The 19,680-nt window shown below is 39.8% G+C and overlaps 1 protein-coding gene and 1 long non-coding RNA gene across 7 annotated transcripts in view; one reads left to right on the forward strand and one right to left on the reverse strand.

Annotated features, from left to right (window-relative positions):
* The first annotated feature begins 4,359 nt into the window (after positions 1-4,359).
* LOC119491290 overlaps positions 4,360-19,680 on the forward strand; it is a 31,365-nt gene continuing 16,044 nt past the window's right edge. For 4 of the 5 annotated variants that reach the window (XR_005207579.1, XR_005207581.1, XR_005207577.1 and 1 more), the window contains exons 1-2: positions 4,360-4,469; positions 5,402-5,494. This is a non-coding gene — a long non-coding RNA (uncharacterized LOC119491290). Of the gene's footprint in view, positions 4,470-5,401; positions 5,514-19,680 lie in introns of all 5 variants that reach the window. The other variant, XR_005207578.1, reaches the window with a different exon arrangement.
* LOC119491289 (SPRY domain-containing SOCS box protein 4-like) overlaps positions 14,523-19,680 on the reverse strand; it is a 56,442-nt gene continuing 51,284 nt past the window's right edge. For both annotated transcript variants that reach the window (XM_037775169.1, XM_037775170.1), the window contains one exon: positions 14,523-16,000. In XM_037775169.1, the coding sequence (XP_037631097.1) occupies positions 15,873-16,000 (128 nt within the window). In that variant the 3' untranslated portion in view covers positions 14,523-15,872. The remainder of the gene's footprint in view (positions 16,001-19,680) is intronic.

Below are 19,680 nucleotides of genomic sequence, written 5' to 3' on the forward strand. Positions count from 1 at the left end.
CTAAACAAAAACTCTATGAAACAGTGGTCAAACATCTCCGGATGATAGATGGATGTTGTTGGTCTAATCCTTATGAGGAACTGTGAATTTTGAGGTTGAACACCAAAACTGAAGTCAAATATGCTATGAAAAATAGACGTGAAGTGTGTCCGATCAGATAGCTGAAGGTCCCAAACTTTAGACTCATCTGGGGAGAAAAGAAGACAAGGACGACATAATTTGCATCACATTCACATACTACTACTCACAACAGGCTTTCTCAAAGTTTTGATGGCTGAGTGCCAATTTGGGTAGCCAGCATATGATTGAGGGCTGCGCAGGAAAAGTGTACCATAAACTGACATTAATTAAAGTTTTTATAGCACACCATTATTATAATTTTATGACATACTATAACTTTTTTATGGCATACTATATTTTAAATTTTTTTGAATGGGTTTTAGACATAGTATACTGACTTTTTTGACATACTATGGCTTTTTTTCGATATATTATACTATGACTTTTTTTTCTTTTTTTTCGACATACTATATTATGACTTTTTTTTAACATACTATCACTTTTTTTTATATTTTCAACATACTATACTATGAAATTGTTTTTTTTGCGACACACTATAATACAATTTTTTTATCCGACATACTACTATGACTTTTTGTTTTTTTGACAAAATATACTATGACTTTTTTCAACACACTTTACTACGGCATTTAAAAAAAACAAAAAACAACATACTATGACTTTTTTTCCAACATACTAAACTATGATTTTTTTTCTTTTAAATTTCAACATACTATACTTTGACTTTTGTTAAGGCTGTATGTGTTTTCTGTGCTGTTGTCCCTTTTCCCTCTCAGGTAGCTCTGCACAGGTGTTTTACACTGCTCAACGATTTTGTTTTATTTTTCCACATACTATACTAGGACTTTTTTTAATTTTTCGACACACTATAATATGAGTTTATTTTTATTTTTTCGACATACTATACTATGACTTTTTTTTATATTTTCAACTACTATGACTTTTTTTTCCGACACACTATACTATGATTTTGTTTTTTCTTTCTGCATATTATACTATGACTTTTTTTTTTTCCGGCAACCTTTCACACATTCAAACCGACCTTGGTGTATGAAATAAAAACTGGATATCTGCACTGATAAATTATCTTTTATTTCATTTCATTTCCATTTATTTTGTTGTTAATGAATTAAGCTTGTATGAAATGTCACTGAAATGTTTTTTTTATGTCTCAAAATGACTTGATTTCATTCATGAGAGTTGGAGTTGTAATCACTTTTGGCAAGTGGGAAAATGCATTTTATTGGTTGTATTTGCCCTTTAAAAAGGTACTTAAACAGGTAAATAGGACTGGACGGGCTTTAATCTGTCAATAATAACTCCCATGAAGGAAATCAAGTAATTTTGAGACATAAATGACCTTTCAGTGTCACAGTAGGAGGTGTAATCACTTTTAGGCAAGTGGGAAAATGCATTTTATGGGTTGTATTTGCCCTTTAAAAAGGTTCTTCAACAGGTAAAAAAAACGGGGCGGGCTGTAATCTGTCAAATGTAGCCGTCATGAATGAAATCAAGTAATTTTGAGAGAGAGAATTAAAATGAAGCAATAATGTAGAGCCCAGGTACACCCGCAATGACGTAGGCTATATTACTCTAAACATTCTAGAATCTCTGGAACGTTAGAAACTCACTTTAAATGGCGTCACTGTAGAAGCGTTTCAACCTCATGGTTCCAACGTTCCATTCTCACGGTTCCAACGTTCTAACCTCACGGTTCCAACGTTCCAACGAGGTGTTCGGTGTGATCTTGTTCCTTTTAGAAGTTTTGTAATGCAGCATTAAACAACAGTGTTTCTTTAGAGACTTTATAAATCTAATACATCCAACAATGAATGTCTTCTGTGATTAGTTCTTCATTTATCCGTGTTGAACGGAGCTCTGCTTGTCGTTAGCTGCTGAAGCCTACTGAGGTAAAGGTGTATCCCATAATGCATTGGGTCGGATCGAGTCTGTCGACGAATCAGAGGCTGTTGCTGACTGGGCATTTGTGCCAATCATAAGCCACGCATGACATTCACCTGGCAGCAACCGAAATAATGAGCAAAATATCAAACAACTTATATTGTAAAGAAGTTAAAGTCAATTGTTCGTTCCATTACAACATCAGCGCCCAGCAGCAAAGCTACGCTTCCATCCCAGTTTTTCGGCATATGAAGTTTACATAATTAATTTGATTATCTTAGCAAAATATCATATCAATAAAAATATATGGCTTTAAAGAATACCCTCCTTTTATACTTGATTTTAAAACATATTTGACTACGATTGAGAACTTAAAACTCAAAAATCCTAAATTGGCAAAAACTATTAGATTATTTAGACATTTCAAATTTATTAAAACATTTTAACAGACCCCGTTTGTATATTAGTTTTTTCATCTTTTCCTTTAATTTTATTGGTCGTTAAATTTATTTATTTTTTATATTATTTTTATAATGTGAAATATATTTGCTGATTTTTTTGTAATGAAAATTCTAAACATGTTTATGTAACTACTGTACTGAACTTTCGAAAAAAGTATGGAAGAAGAAAAAAAAAACTACTCTTCCGCCATTTTGGACTGAAGCGTTTTCAGTCCAAAATGGCGACAGCAGCATTGTTAAAAAAAAAAAGTTTGAGTTAAAAACATTTTAAAATAGTGGATTTCTTGATTTTCTCTACTCAGAGGTGCAGGACAGGTGCATTTAGATGAACAATATAATACAAAAACAAATATTTTAATATGGTGTAGATAAATATATATATGAAACAATTCCATTTCAAATAATGTCATATTATAATCAAATTAACTCATTTTACATATCTCAACATTGAGACCACAGTTGTGGGACATCAAGGAAAGTGGTGTTTGGACGCATAAAAGGCTTCATGAATTTTATTTAATCACATTATTTATTAATTGTTTGTTTATGTCAAGATGGGCAATAACACATATTTATGAAGCATTGCACTGCAAATTTTAACATAAATACAAAATTTCATTGCTGGGACTTAAAAATGCGCGTAGTTGCAGAAACACCCGTATCTATTTTTAATTAAATCCATGGTTAATGTATTTTTATGAATTATGTAGCTTACAAGTACTTCTAGTACTTTCTGGAGAGTAAAACAACATGAACTGTCTCTAACAGACTGCTGGGATTATGGGTCCATGATCAATAAAATGTCTCCATCTAGTGGACATTGAGTATACCTGCACAACCACATACCATCACTTTAAATCCAGTGGTAGTTTTACAGTAACACCTCAGCTCCCTGAGTTCTGCTCTTTGCTTTTCACATTCTAAAACCCTGCTCTGAAATCAGTGTAAATGACAGCTCAGGACGCTTACAGCTTTCATAAACCGGCGGCAACACACCAACTCAGAATAAAAGAATTAAAATATTCACAAAACTTTTTATTTTCCAGCGTATAGAGAGCAGAGAGCGGGGGAAGCCCCGGGCACTGTCACCTTCACGCTCCACTCACAAACAAAAATAGACTTTAGAGTCAGAGAGAAGAAAAACTTTTATCTTTCAGACTACTCCATCGTGCAAACTGCAGCATCACTATAAATATCCACTCATTTAAATATCCTTATTTTAATTCACCAAGCCAGAGGAGACGGACATATGCTGCCTCTTTCTTGTCATATTGTTGCTTGGATGATGGTGTCAATCACAGAAGCATCTAGCAAGAGGAGGTTGAGTCTTATAAATAATGCAGTCTAATTTGCCTGGAACAGAAAGAGAGTACACTTATTTCCATATACATTATTTATTATGTTTCTTTACACTCCACGGCAGTGAGAATGATGTTAAAGCTTTAATTGTAACCTTGAAAAACAACTGAGGAAATGATTTGCATCCACACGAGCAGATCTGTTCTCTGAGAAATCTCATGGTAATTTATTTGGAAAAAAGGTGGGCATGACATGTGAGCATGGACTGAGGCAGTGAAGCAGAGATGGAAGCGTAGCAACAAAATACAACCAGTGGTTTGATATTTGAAAGTAATAGCAGATGGTCACACAGTGGTGGCTGGTGTGCAAAGAGTTTGAAAAGTTCAACCAGTGAGTCAGTGCACACTGGAGAGTCCGAAGCCAATACAGCAAAGCGTGGCCTTTTAAGCCTGCCAGTGCCCTGAAGCATGAGACCAATGCTGAGCAGAGAGACGGCCGTTTCATTGGTGTAGAACTGCTTATGAACATTTTACTAGGAAATAAAGAATTTGTGCTGCAGTAAAAATGATCAGTGTGCATTTCAAGCAGAATTATAAATGTGTTTTTTATATATTCCACACAAAGACAGCTCACATATTGAAGAGACAGGGTGAGACTCACCTCCAGGCTGTGGACAAACTGCAGACTGGATGAAGTAAACACAGTCGGACCACTGAAGGCTTCAGGGTTTGTTTGTTTTTTTCATCTCTGCACATGTATGGCATCACATTTGTTGGTGTTTTGAACACAGGAAAACATTTTTTACAAGTACATATTTGTAGAGAACTTATTGTAATGCAAAGAATCATTTAGTGGAGACACAGAGAGGGAGAATGGTAATAGAGCTGCCAAGTGGGGAGAAGCGCTGGTTCCTGATGTGTTTTTAACCCCATTCTGTATTACCTCTAAAAATCTTCCCATAAATGATGTCCTCAATGTTACTTCACATAGAAACACACACACATGTTTATGTTCTGAACACCAGTCTTAATCATTTCAACTTTGTTTCTGGGATATCATGTTTTGGGGGACGGGTCTAAATACTACAATACCCATGAGCCTCGGCTGCTAATGCTTTGGAGAGGAAGCCAGTCAGAGGCCTACATCAGAGCAGTCCTGAATTCAAACAGCTTCATGATTGCAGTTGTGAATAAAATGAGTTGCCATACTATAGCTGCTGAATTCATCAAAAATAGAGTCTAAAGTGAACCGATTTAAGCTGCAGATTGTCTTTTAACAGCATCATCTTTAAGTTTCACCTGCTTTTAGCTGCTCACATGACTGAATTTTAAGCTCTGTGATTGGATTTGTTTGCCAATAAATGTACTTTAGGAGTTGTTCTCTCTAGAGGTTTTTAGGGACACAAGCGTATACCTTTATTTTATCAAAGAATTCGATATTTTCTAACGCTTGTGCAGCGGTATTGAATGCTGACGGCCGTGACAAGCCGTTGGTATTTGACGCCCTGGGAATGAGAACAGGCTGGTAGCTAATACAGTACAGAGTAACTTACAACAGCAATTTCATAAAGGTTTGTAAACCTATGTTTGTGACCCAAACTGTATGAGCTACTTGTGCGTCTACTTACCATCCTCTCAGTGCTTCCCTACTTCCCCCAGAAACTGAAATGGGCTGAAACACTCGCTGATGAAATCCAGAAATCCTCCTCTGGCACACAAACCCGCAGGGGGCAGCAGAGTCCAATGTTCGAGGTACAACAATCAACAAGTGGTAACATAGTCATTATCTCACTCACCAAACATGCTTCCCAAGAACACACAGTCCTGTCAGCTGTCCAGGAAAACTGGAAAAATGGAAAACCACTTCAGAAAAAACACCATCATCATAGTTGGCCTGCGAGCGACACTTCACACAAAACAACAGTTAAGAACTGAGAACGCTCGTCCAAGTAAATAACCAACAGCTTTGTATAAACCTCCTAAATATCACACATTTATTGGCAAATCTTTTCCAACTCGTACTGCTGCCTTGTTTGGGCATGTGCTGCTGCCTTGTTTGTGAAACATTTTGGGCAAGAAAACCTCTCTTGTGGTCAGTATCTCAGTAATAATACCCCTGCAAGCTACATTCAGAGTGGCTAGTCACAGTTAAACCGCTCCAACATCATTGTTATAGCTCATATAAAGTGAAATAAAGAGGGCGAAGGCAGAGCTAGGAAATCTCATTTGACAGCAGGGTCTGTTATGATGGACGTGGTTGGATTGGCAGCTTGTAGGTTGTCACCACAACAACAAAAACAACAACCACCCACTGTTTCAGTGCACAAAGCCAAAGAAATGAAATGAAAGGCTGGGCACCGTTTATAATGGAAACCATAACCCTCCACATTACCCAGTTGCAGTCTTTTCCCAAAGACCTTCACTGCTGCTGTCTTTTCAAACCACTGTTGTGTAATCATTGACAGAATATCTTCTCTGGAAAAGGCTGGAAAACCAAAAAATTGAGATAAAATGCTCCGCTGAGCCGAGGAGAACTGAGAAGCCGGGTGATAAATCTCACTATGAGCGAGCCATTTCACATTATCATCGTTTGATCAATTGTTAATTTAAAAATCATTTGTCCCTGTTGCCATAACATATCTTAATCTGTGAAGACAGCCACTTTCTGAAGCACACAGCACTTTATATCTATTTATTCAACCTTAATCCAGTCCTGGTACCTGCTGCTCCTTTTTAATGTAGCTTCTTCAGGTGCTCATAATCATGTTGAAGTTTGCAGACAGTGATATGGCTGAATGCTCCACAACAAGTAAGTAAGTGAACCTTTAGTTGAGCTTGTTTTATCAACTTTGAGAGTGTCTCCTTCCTCCTCTACAGCAAGCGCACTAAATCCCTTCCATAATCACCTCATAAACAAACCCTCTCACCGACATGGGATTACACGTCTGATTTTTACTGTCAAACAATTACAGCTCCTCACACTCCAGCGGCCGGCAGCGCCGACCACTTCACCGTCAAGGGCAAAATTAATCCACTTTACTCTAATTGTGAGGCTGCCGTAATAAGAGGAGTGTCTGGAAAATGAGTCTGTCACTAAAAAAAATTAACTATAATCAAAACATGAAATATCTATGTTAATGTGAATGTTTACAACGAGTCAGTTCAACTCAGAGAGACTTCAGTCTCAGAAAATAACCCTCACGGCATCATAGTGATGTCATCGGGGTTGAAAACTACAAATTTATGAGAGAAATCCAACGTTATAAACTGGGGGGAGTGGAGTTTGACGGAAGTGGGCATTTACCAGCTAGGGAGGGTCTAATAAAAAGTTACTAATTGGTTGCATCATGGAAAATGTAGGATCCAGAGTTTTTGAAGCTTGCTTAGTTTTTGCGACTAAAGGTAAAGGTTAGGATGTCTTGGCCTTCGCTGTGTCAATTTTAACTTGAGTTGAAATGATTACTAAACAAATAAATGAGTCAATTGACAGAAAACTGAATTAGAGCTGCAACGATTAATCTATTAAATAAATCGCCAGCTATTTTGATAATCGATAAAAGGACCAGTGTGTCACATCTAGGGGGATCTATTGGCCGAGATGTAATATAATGTTAATAAGTATGTTTTCTTTAGTGTTTCATCACCTGATAATAGGAATCGTTGTGTTTTCGTTACCTTAGAATGAGCCACGGAGTTTCTACAGTAGCGCGGAATGGACAAACCAAACACTTAACTTTTCCTGCTTGGGCCGGATTCAATAACGTAACTCGCTCCCGTCGCCACCACACTCTCTCTCTTGCTTCACCACTCACTTCCCACATACACACACACTTTATGCGCTGGCTCTGCTCCAGATGACCTACACTACTTTTGCAACAAATCTAGCAGCTCTAGAGAGGGCCATTCGCGCTTTTGCGTTGGCCACCCTAGCTCTCCAACACGCTTGGCACACAGGAGACACTTCAGTTGGTTGCAATCTCCTCAGCTCAGGACTAGATACCACCTGATCCTACACACTGGACCTTTAATTCATTTGAGTAATTTTTAAAGAAAAAAAAGTCTAAATTCTCTGATTCAGCTTCTTAAATGTGAATATTTTCCGGTTTCTTTACGCCTCTATGACAGTAAACTGAATATCTTTGAGTTGTGGACAAAACGAGACAATAATATAATAATAATAATAATAATAATAATAATAATAATAATAATAATAACAAAAAATGTTGCAAACCTAATTTTGACCATTTAAAATAATCTATCTTCTGTGATTCCTCCAACTAGAGACCTTTTCATGCCATTCTGTTGCTAGGACAACCAGTTTGGTCCAAGTTTACTTCATGTCAGCTACTGCAATAACAAACATTGCAACAGAAAATACAAGAATGATTATGTTGTCAAGATTGAAAAGGTCTATATTGAAGTGCAGCACTAAATCACTGGAATGACCCTTTAAAAACTCCCCGTCCGTAGAGGTTTGATTCTCTCACACACAGTTTAAATGAAGCCACAGCGTTGTAGTGAGTGCTGGTGACCAAAAGGTGGCAGCAGTAACGCAGCAAATACTGAATCCATCCTGATCAGTTGATCCATCTGGAGTCAAGGCCACATGTGGGATCATTTCATAAACACATTAAAGAGAGCAACTGATTTAGTGTTTCATTCATTAATCAAAATGTGACCTGTCACCACCAGTTTCCAGTGAACCGGAGGCGTCTCTGTTTAAAAGCAAACATCAGGAAGTGCTTATGTTGAAATATTGTTCTTTTTATTGCAAATAACTGCATCACAACCGGGATAAAACAGTACTAGAGGTCATGAACCATAAATCCGGCCTGTTATTGGCTGCTTGTATATTTACATAAGGTGCAGTGGGCACAATGCGAAGGAAACAGAACAGGCCAGTGGGCACAGATGACATTGTACGCTGCAACAACTGACGTCACACACAGTGTGTGCGTAGATATGGAGGATTAAAAAAAAAAACTTTTGGCACACAGTCAGTGGCAACAGTGGCTCTCTGATGAGATTATGAGGTCATCGTTTCGGCCGAGTGGTTTGATGAAACGACCGACGTGCGCGCACATAAAAACACAATATCTACAGATTTGAGTTGTATTGCCCGCAGGCTGTGGCCAGTCATTAACCTATGTGTGTGTGAGAGAGTGTTTGTGTGCACCCAGGGATATGTTATCACTAATTTTAGAGGCACCCTTGCAGTAAGGTGGTTTGTTTTTGCCTAATAGGCAGAGGGGTGACATTTGAAAAGGTTGAGATAGCAGGCAGGAGGTCCGACTGAAACCTTCTGACAATATTAACAAGCACGCTCGATGGGAACTTCACACCAGCTTGTTTCACTTCTCACACCTCACACCTTTAAAATAAGAAAATAAAAGTGACACTACTCCAGCAAAATCCCCTACTGTTGTTCAACAGAAGAAGTTGAAGCTGTACGGAGGGAGACACTGATGGTACAGGGGGAGATAGACGGGAAAAAGATGAAGGATGGATAAGAAAAGGCACCGTGCTGTTATTATTGGGCCTCACGCTGAGTTCCCCTACTGTGAGAGTGCGGCACAGTGAGATAAGAGTATGACTCATGCATGCATACCTTCACATAGACTACCCGGGTAACATGCAAAACTAGCGCTGCTGAAATTAGAAGCAAATGTTCTGATCATTTATATGCTCATTAAAGGTGCTGTTTAGAACATACATAAAAAGCCTCTGTGTGTTTTTAGTTTTATCCCTCTGAAGCTTTCCTTCCATATATTCAACAGGAAAAAGTGTCTGTTCCATTACGATCTCCACTCCGATAAGTACACGGCTGGAAATAGCCCTTCTATCTTCACTTGTTCCACCGTCACCTTATTGTATTTCCCTTTTTTCCATTTTCACTCTCCGCCGCTGAGATTCCTCCTTCAACTCGGCTCGCTCTCCTCTCATTCACTAATCCCCTCTCCTCTCCTCTCTCTCCCCCCTTCCTACTTTTCCTCCAGTTATCAGCACCGTGTTCCAGCCGTGGGAACAAACTGTTCAGGTAGCATTTAAAGTCGAGTGTTTTGGTCTAATAGTTGACTTGAGAGCGTGCCGTCACCGAGGCCGAGGTGCTGTTACACATAATGAATTTAAGGCTAAATCAAGAGCTGGAACAATTAGTTGAGTAATAGAGTTCATCAAATGAAACTTAAAGTGGCAGTAGGCAGAATAGCTTTGGCATCATTGGGCAAAAATTACATAATAACCTTTCAGCATATTGTAATTCAAGTGTTCTGAGAGAAAACTAGACTTCTGCACCTCCTCATGGCTCTGTTTTCAGGCTTCAGAAAATCTAGCTCGTGACGGGAGACTTTGACCAATCACAGGTCATTTCATTGAGAGAGCGTTCTTATTGGCTGTGCTCCGGTCTTGGCGTTCCTTCACCAGATTCCACGATGGCGGTGGTGTCACAAACTTTCTCATTTTACAGCTAAACCGTGCACTACAAGATGATTCTGAAAACATTTGAGGAGAGAAATAGGCATTACAGAAACAGAATATTGATTCATATTTGATCAGCGCTGCCTAGTTTGACCGTTTGGTCGGAGTTCACGAGTGATTGACAGCCGGCTCTCATAGACAGCAGATGGACAACAGACCTCAGATCAGCTCTTACTGCTTGTTTTCCTCCGGTCTGTGAAATCTTGCAGATGCCGGAGGACATAGAGGCACATGATTTTTTTCAGGTTACCCGTTTCATGTTCTACTGTCACGATATAGCGACCGGTTTTATAAAAATAACTTTTTTAAATCCTATTTGCTCCAAACTCGCCTACTTCAGCTTTAATATTGTACACTGTTTGGATACAACCTCCACAATTTCAGGAATCATGCAACTACATCAATTTCATCAAATATGCTGAATTGATTAAAATGAAAAATAAGTTTCAGCCCTTACTCTCCAAAATCTTATTTCTGTCTCCCTCACTCTTATTGTTTCAGGTTGATTTTCTTACTCAAGTCTCTCTGAACATTTGCCCTCTTACTGTCCTGCTACCATAGTAAGTTGTTAAAAATGTTGGGCAAGACAGTGTGTGCATGAATGGGTGATTAGGCAGCAAAACCTTCGTGAAGTGCTTTGAATAAAAGCGCTATATAAATGCAGCCATAGCCATCTTCAATTACAATTAGTGTTTTGGGGACTTTTTTTGCCCTGGGTCATACCTCTCGGGCTTCATACAGGCTGTTCTACCTTGTTGCTGAAGGTTGTTGGGGCAGTTTGCAGTTGACCTGAACACCTGCAGACAACTCAGGGCTGAAAAAGAGTAAAAAAAAATTAAAAAAAATTACTTCATATATATTATAATTTACAGTTAATATTATCCTAAAAATATGCTCAAAGATAAGACAGTTAAGTGCAGCAATCGTTTTAGTAAAGGTATCTATAGTTTTTCTTTCTGATGGGTGCCCAAACATTTTCCTTTGGAGGGCCAAAACTGGAACTCAATGGTGGGCCACGGGCCAAAAGTAAACACCTATGTATTGTATTATTAAGATGCAAAATGGTACTAGGATCCCAAATTCCCTTAATTGAATATTATTTCAGCTTTTACATTGTTAACCCCTTAAAACCCACCCAATGAATACAATTGGGCTCAGTTACAGTGATTCCCAATTTATGTAATTCTCAGACTGTTAAGAGACCACAGCATGCAGAAATATTCAAATTCATCATTATAGAATCGGTGAAAATAATATTTATACGGCATTCAAGTATGTCTGTAAAGGGGAGACCCATAGAGCCCATTTTCATTCACATATCTTGAGGTCAGAGGTCAAAGGACCCCTTTGAAAATGGCCATGCCCAACTATTTGTGCAATTTCAATTTAAATGTTTTTTAACTTCATTTTTCATCCAATGTGATTTAAAGTTGTGAAAAGTATTTAATAAAAAGTCCAAATATCATGTTCAGTCTTTTTCCAATACTTTTTTAAGATGAATCACAAACAACCAAAAAGTCAACAAAACCCAAACAGATGCACCTTTGATGTCGGTGCTGAACACAGATTGACCATAAATACGTTAAAGTCACATCCTTATCTGTGACTGTGCACAAATTCCTCAAGTAGGTCAAAGAAACACCCTTTTACTTTGAGGAATCTCGTCCTCTTGAAGACGATATATCTCCATATGTGATCTGGGAGGAGAGAAACCAAGAGCGAGGAGAAATGTAAGCTTTTACATGACTTACCAAGCAAAGCAGGCGCGGGATTTCTCCTCCATAAATTATGGATTTCTGCCCGTCTCTGAAGCAGACAGCCGGCCTCCAACCATCCATCTCCTCCTCAGCTCACTCTGCCACTCTCCATATATGCATATGTATAACATGTATGCATAGAGAGGAGGGGGGGAAGAGGATGAGGAAGGCTAGAGAAGAGTGGTGTGATGGACAATTATATTCTCACAGCTGAAACGCACCGTTTACCTCCAGCCAAAGCAGGTGAGGCAGAAGATAAAAGCTCTACGAAGGAAGATATGCTTTTGAGAAAAAGGAAAACTTTAAATAGCCGGCGTAAAAGGGAGACAAGAGAAAGTTGGCGGAGGAGAGGAGACGGAGGGAAAGACAGCGAGATGAATTGAAGTCAAGCCTCACTGTCAAGAGGCAGAGCTAAATATGGATCCAGCAAAGCTAAGTCACTTTTAACCAGATCAAACAAGTCATCAGCTTTAACATTCAGGCTTGTTCAATAATCCTTTAAAAGGGCCGGTCCCTGCATTATTGAGCAGCACTATACGCTGAGGCAGGCAACATGCTACAGCTGGGGATCAATAGCAGACTGGAGCTTATAGCACATCTCTCTACTTGCATTTCAGTTATCTTCTACCTTTGTATTCCTGTTTATTTTGATGTCAAAGCTTCAATGAACATGTGTTACTGGAGCCAGTTATTATTAAAGCCTATCTTGTCCAACAGACGCATCATTATTAAAGCATTAAGACGTCCATGTCCATCAATTCTGCTGCGTTAGAGCCGGTCATCTCCCTCCTGAAGCAGAGATGCCTCTCAGAGCGATTATGATATTAATCAACACGGGCTGCTCTCTGCTGTACAACACTAATGGGTTTTCTGTTGGTGGTGCCAGGGAAGCTCAACTTTGATCACACAACAGGCTTTGTTGTGTGTTCAAAGCCGGCGCTGGGACGGGGAATCGATGGTTTAGAACCGGCTCATCTTGATTCTACACCAGAATCGGCATCTGGGGCTTTTACAGCAGCAAAGGCTCTTAACAACACTTGTTCCGAAGCTTTGGTGTAATTTATGTTATTGACAGCATCAGTGTTGATAAAGTAATCATCCATTACAACTATTTACATCACTAAAATAAGAGGGGAGAAAACCATGGGTGTATTATTAGAACTGGATCATGAGAATTGCTTGTCTGGGGCCAAAAAGTTTGCTATCTTCCAGGTTTACTTCCCACTGAATATGCACAGTAGTGTTTCTCCCGCTGGCCCCCCCACCCCCCGCGAGTTCCTGTTTAGCCCATAGACTTTACATCGTGAGGACACCGCCAATTTTTATACATATAGTATAGTTTAATTCATTGGTTACACTTATGCTTGTGTGTTTTTGGTTTTGGAAAGGTATAAAGAAAAAACACCACTCTCAAAAGCTCTCTAGATACTAGAGTATTGCTCTTACTAGAGCCCTGTGTACACTGCTTCAACTGGTGGAGAAATCTGGGACGTATAAGACCTGGATACAGTGCTTGCTTACAAGTTTTTCCGGTGGCCACTTGCTGTATTGCAGCAAAAAGTCCCCCTGCGGCCAAAAAAGCATTTTCCCCATAAAGCGATGCAAGGATGACGTATTTTTGTAGGTCAGCCCGGAAGTTAGCATCGCCCTGGGTTCCTTCGACAAAAAGCCAATGTGATTTTTCCATTGGGTTTTGGATTATTGCACAATATAAACTGTGTGGCAAACAAACATTTATGATACTTCACAAATGAACACCACTTTTATGATTTTTGAAGTGTGAATGCAATCGCTAGAAGTAAAAAGCTAACGTTAGGCTATACTACACCTCATGAGCGGAAGTATACACAATGAGGCTGTAAAGGAGGCGTGTCGGTGTGATGTTGTTTAGTAGTCTCATTTTATATTGTACAACAAAACGTTAAAATCTCTCAAGCTTGTGTTAACCACAGACCTTATTTCAGGCATATAACTAAAAACCCATTGATTTCTGTTCGAGGGTACTGGGAGTGCTGAAATGCCAACTCATTTCTGGGTTTCAGGACTTAGACTCGTCTGTAAAACTGTTGACAGGACACCTGGAACTATAAACAAGGTCGATTATGACTCTCTATTATGAATTTTGATCCATGGAGGTGTTATATTTATAAAAGTTTCCTTGAGCGAGAAAAGCAATTTAAAAATCTGTGACGTCATCACAGTGTAAAGTCTAAGGGTCGAGTGGGAGCTGGGGGTCAGTGCCAGTGGGAGAAACACTACTGTGCATATTCAGTGGAAGTAAACCCAGAAGATAGAAAACGTTTTGACGTATGCGCCAGGCGAGCAATTCTCATTGGAATGAATAGGCACCATCTTTCTCCCTGGGAGAAATCCAAGGTTTCACAGGTCTGCCATGCCTAGTTACAGTTACTAAGTGATTATTGGACAATCGCTGCCCAGGGCCGGGGCTTAGTGAAGTCAGTTAAGAAAGCACAACTTTGGATTAAAACATTTACCGTCTTAGAATTGATGACACTCAAAAGAGCACAGAAAGCGAGGAGGCGGTGTGAGTTTAGCTGAGTTTATTCTTATTCACATTTAAAAGATTCTCATGGCAGCACATTTTTCTACCTATACCTGCGAGACAACCTGTCCCGCAGACAAATCTCATAATCCATGGAATGGAGAAAAAAAAAACATTAAAAAAAAAAGAAAAAAGAAATCTCATTTTAAGACCAAACGTAAATCAGGCATAAAAACCCACATGAGGGTAAGACGGTGGAAGAAAGAGACGGAAAAGCAGCATTTAAAACAGGGAGGGGGGGTCTTCTGTTCAGATATGACAGAAGTGTTGCCATGTGCTTTTTTTTGCGTGCGTGTATCTGTCTCGGAGCAGGCACATTAGCAGTCAAACACACAGCTTCAACCTTCAGATCAATCTCTATCAGCGTTACAGGAGCCAAACAGCGCCCGCGGTCCTTTGAGTTCACCAAACATGGTGGAGGCTTAAATCAAACTGGAGCGAGTGATGAAGAGACACAGAAAGAGAGAAAGAGAGGAGCTGGCATGAGAGAGGAGGGGGATTCACAATGTTCAAACCAGACTGGAGTTGTTTTTTTAGCCTGTAGGTGGTAACTGCCTGCTTGTCAGTGAGTTGTGTTCTTACTACAGACAGTTAAAGCTTTGTTTCTGTACACTCATGACACACACACACACACAGACACACACACACACACACACAGACACACACACACACACACACACACACACACACACACACACACACACACAGTTTATACTGTATGAAATCCATGTGTGCTGCTGCACACAAACAAAAATAGATCTGTGTGTGGACTTTCTCCCTCTCTCTCATGCTTGCTCACTCTCTCCTGTGGCTTGGGGGGATTGTTGTGTCTCCACAGAGCCTGCTGTGTTGTTGGGAATATAAATATAAATACCAACATGTTTCCGAGGAGGCTTCCGCAGAGTCTGTGCAGAAAAGATGTCGGGGGTAAACTCTCACCCACAACCACAGCGTTTAAGGCCGTACAAACTCGATACATGTGATTAGCAGGATCGCAATTTAATTTCTCACTCCCTTCATTTCATTCATCAGCTCCTCCAAGTCGTCCGTCCAGGAGAAAAAACAGCAAAAAAAAAAAGAAAAAGATAAAAACATTCAAAATGGAAAACCCCCAACTGTTGTAAACAAAACCCCTCGCAGCGCCGTCTTCACCACCTGTTCGTAGTCAATGTCATCGCCCGCATCCTCAGCAGATGTCTGATGGTTATGATTAGGTTCAGTTTGAAGGCCGGTAATCATAACAAGAAATGAGCCTCAGTTTATTCCCATCTGTGTGTGTGTGTGTGTGTGTGTGTGTGTGTGTGTGTGTGTGTGTGCATGTGCATGTGTTTGGTCACTGGTACTGGAGGTAGTTCTTGAGCGTCTGCGGCAGTGGGAGTGTGTCGATGTGATGGATGCGCTCTCTGCCCAGAGCCAGTCGAGCTACCCGTCTGCACAGGTCCATGAGGGGGAGGGGCTCCGCTGTGAGGGACAACAGAGAGAGGAGAGACATGGTTAGAGTCCAGACAGAGAGGACAAGCTTCCCTTCAAATCCCATTCAGTTCGTTTACACTTAAAGCTGATTCATACACCTGAGTCTTAGTGTTGTGGTATCAGCGGCCAGAGTGGATACCTGCTTTTGTCACTCCTCATGCTTTTCTGTCCTTCATATATGTCTTTTATGTTAATGTTCCTTATTTTATTCAGACGATTTATGGAAGGAGTAATAATGCTTGTGAATATTTGACACCTGGTGCTCCAGACGGAGAGGCATCACTGCTAGAAAACAGTGGTGAATTAAACATTTAACGACGTGAGGAAAGAAGATGTTTTCTGTTTTCTCATCTCCAGTGATTTAAAACAGGTGATTTTGGAGGTTCAAGCCTCTTTTATGACCACTGTGTGAGCCTGAGGGCGCTCACCTCCAATTGTCACAGTGAATATGAACAGTATCTCATCAATTTCATCATGTATTAGGTAGGGAACTATGTTACCTGTACTTTATAAAGTATGGAATGACAGTATGTTAAAGGTCCAGTGTGTAGGATGTGACTGAAGCCTCTCCCGTGTGCCAAGCGTGTTGCAGAGCCAATGTGGCCGACGCAAAAAACGTGAACGTCCCTCTAAAGAGCCATTTGGAGCAGAGTCGGTGCGTAAAGTGTGTGTGCATGTGGGAAGTGAGTGGTGAAGCAGGAGAGAGAGAGAGTAGCGGCGACGTGAGCGAGTAACGTTATCAAATCCGGCCCAAGCAGGAAAAGTTAACAGAGTTCAGTTTCTCCGTTCTGGTCAACTGTAGAAACATGTCAGACTCCGTGAAGAGAGGACCCGCTCCATATGTAGATATGAACGGCTCATTCTAAGCTAACAAAAACACAACAACACTAATTATCAGGTGATTATACACTAAAGAAAACATAGTTATTAATATTATATTCCATCTATAATATATTCCATCCAGCTCTGGATTTAATTGACTCTACTATAATACTATAACCTTGGGTGTATGTTAATAACGAGCAGAAAGAGAAGCAGCAGCTTTTCAGATATTTATATTCATAGACATGTCATCACTGTTGTCAATATGTGCCAGCAGAACGTGGCAACCGTCCCCCCCCCACCACCAATTTTAGAGGCAAGTGATGTCAGACAGACAGACTCTTAACTGCTGTCGCCTTTACGGATGTCAAGCTGCTCCACCTGGTAACACCATCTGGTGGAGCTGAATTCCTGCTGTTCACAGTCCACTTACACACAGAACAGTGAATAACAGTGAAGGACATGAGCCGGGGCATTTTACACTGGCATAAAATCATAATACGCACACACTCGTTAACTAAGCTGGAGATTGGAAAAGAAAAGTTTGATGCAGTTTCCGTGAACTAGCCTGACCCGCTATATGACGGTTTGCATTGATATTCAGAAGACATCAGTCACACGCTCGCTGGTAGCCTTGATGCTGTGATTTATTGATGCAGCCATTGTTTTGACAAAAAGCTCTTCTTGCGGGTAAAGACCCTGAAACTGCTGCATCAATAGACCACAGCATCGGGGCTATGGGTGTGACTTTTAATCAGTCTGCAGTCTAATACTGCATCATTTTCTTATGCTGATTCCGTCCATATTTTGCACGATAAAAATCTATTTGCTACTGCAGACGAAGGGGCAAACCAACCCAAACAAGCCTCCCTTTGTGACAGATTGAGCTGTTTCTCTCTGCAGTCTATTAAAAGCGCACCACAAGCTGAGGCCCCCCACCAAACAAATAATACGTGACTAGTCTGAAGCGTGTTCATGGAAGTGGAGCACGGAGAGCCTGTCAAGAGACCTCAGGCATTCCTCTGGGCATGAAGTGCTGCCCCGGTGGCTACATGACCACTGGATGGTGAACACACAAAAACACACAAGCTGAAAGGAAACAGGAGCTTGTATGGAAGGATCAAATAAAACATCGACTCAGCTTACATCAAGATCCTAATTAAAAGCAGAAATCTTCACTTAAGGCGAGACACTACGGGCAAAAACATTGTTTTTCATGCACTGGTCAATTTTGAGATTTTGGGCTATTTTGCTTCAGTCTTCATGTTTTCATTTCAGACTGGTGGAAAGAAAACATCCAAAGTACACATTTAGGTGTTTATTTTACTACTCTGTCTATTTGCATCTGGCAATTTCTCTGTAGAAGTAAGCATTAGATAATGCCTCATTTGCATATCTAAAAATAACATTTCAGAAAACTGTCTTAATGTTAGTAATCAGCTGGGGAAGTTTCATGGTGATATCTTTTAGTTAAAGATGTTTACCCTATTCACCTGTAGTGTCTCGCAAAATGTATGAAATTTTACGATACATATCTTAAAAGGCTGTTTTTCTCAATTTCTATCTATATTCTGAAGGTTTTTACAGGTTTTACCATTCTATAGCCTGATTTAGAGAATGGTGAAAATTTATTTTTTATGGCTGTTGACAGTATTTTCTGATTTATGGAATTATAAAAAAGTCAAAGTTAACGCACATTTTTTTAATGCCAATAATTTCTTTAACGTATTAATGCAACTTGCAGTTTGCCATGTTATGATTTGAGCATATTTTGAATGGTAAATGCAGTACCTGTGAGGGTTTCTGGACAATATTTTTCATTGTTTTGTATTGTTAATTGATTTCCAATAATAAATATATACATACATTTGCCTAAAGCAGCATATTTGCACACTCCCATGTTGATAAGAGTATTAAATACTTGACAAATCTCCCTTTAAGGTACATTCTGAAGAGATACAAAATGTGCCATTAATCGTGATTAACCATTTTAACCGATTGACAGCCCTAGTAAAAACTTTTGACTTTATTATATCAACAAAATGAAACAAGTATTTTGAACCTGGCTTTATCCAATGATCAGATTTCTGTTCTGGAAATGTATGCAAATCAGCACATTTCATAAGATAATGCCTCATTTGCATATTTAAACATACATTATTAGAAAACTTGTAATACAAAAAAGAATTGCCTTAATGTAAGCAATCAACTGGGGAAGTTTCATGGGGATATCTATTAGTTACATTTGTGTCCCCTTTTCCCCTTAGAGTCTCTGTTAGAATCAATGATGGTGAACTTTGTAATTTTAAATCTGTTTGGAAATCCCCAATCCGTTGCTTTGTGCCGTTATTTGCAGTCAACGGTGAACTTTTGCAGGCTGAATTCCTCCGCAGCGGTCTGGTAAGTGACCTTTGAAGCAGCAGCGAGGGGAAATAATGAAATCGGCCAGTGAACAGCAGCTGACAGGGTGTAAAGAAAACAGAGTACGGCTATCTTCATTTATTTGACTGCCATGAGCTTAATGAAAAGCCTTTGTAAGAGCACCTTGGGGACAAGTGGCAGAGTGTGGATTCATTTGTAGCCACGTCAACATGGCAAGTGCCCAAATCAGAAAGACGTGTTGAATATAGACAACGTGCAGCGATGTGTGCAATGAGACCGTACAGCTGATAATTCTTCACAGCAGCTACTTGGCAGCACAATCACACCCCTGCAACATCTTATAACCCCGCGTCTGCAAAGGCAAGTCCATGCTTCAGCACATCAGCTTACAAGATTAGGAACTAAGACTCACACAACCGGTAGTACAATCACGTCTCCATTCACCAGCACCTTGTGACCGTCTG

This window comes from Sebastes umbrosus, chromosome 7, assembly GCF_015220745.1.
Source record: "Sebastes umbrosus isolate fSebUmb1 chromosome 7, fSebUmb1.pri, whole genome shotgun sequence".
NCBI classification, from domain to species: domain Eukaryota; kingdom Metazoa; phylum Chordata; class Actinopteri; order Perciformes; family Sebastidae; genus Sebastes; species Sebastes umbrosus.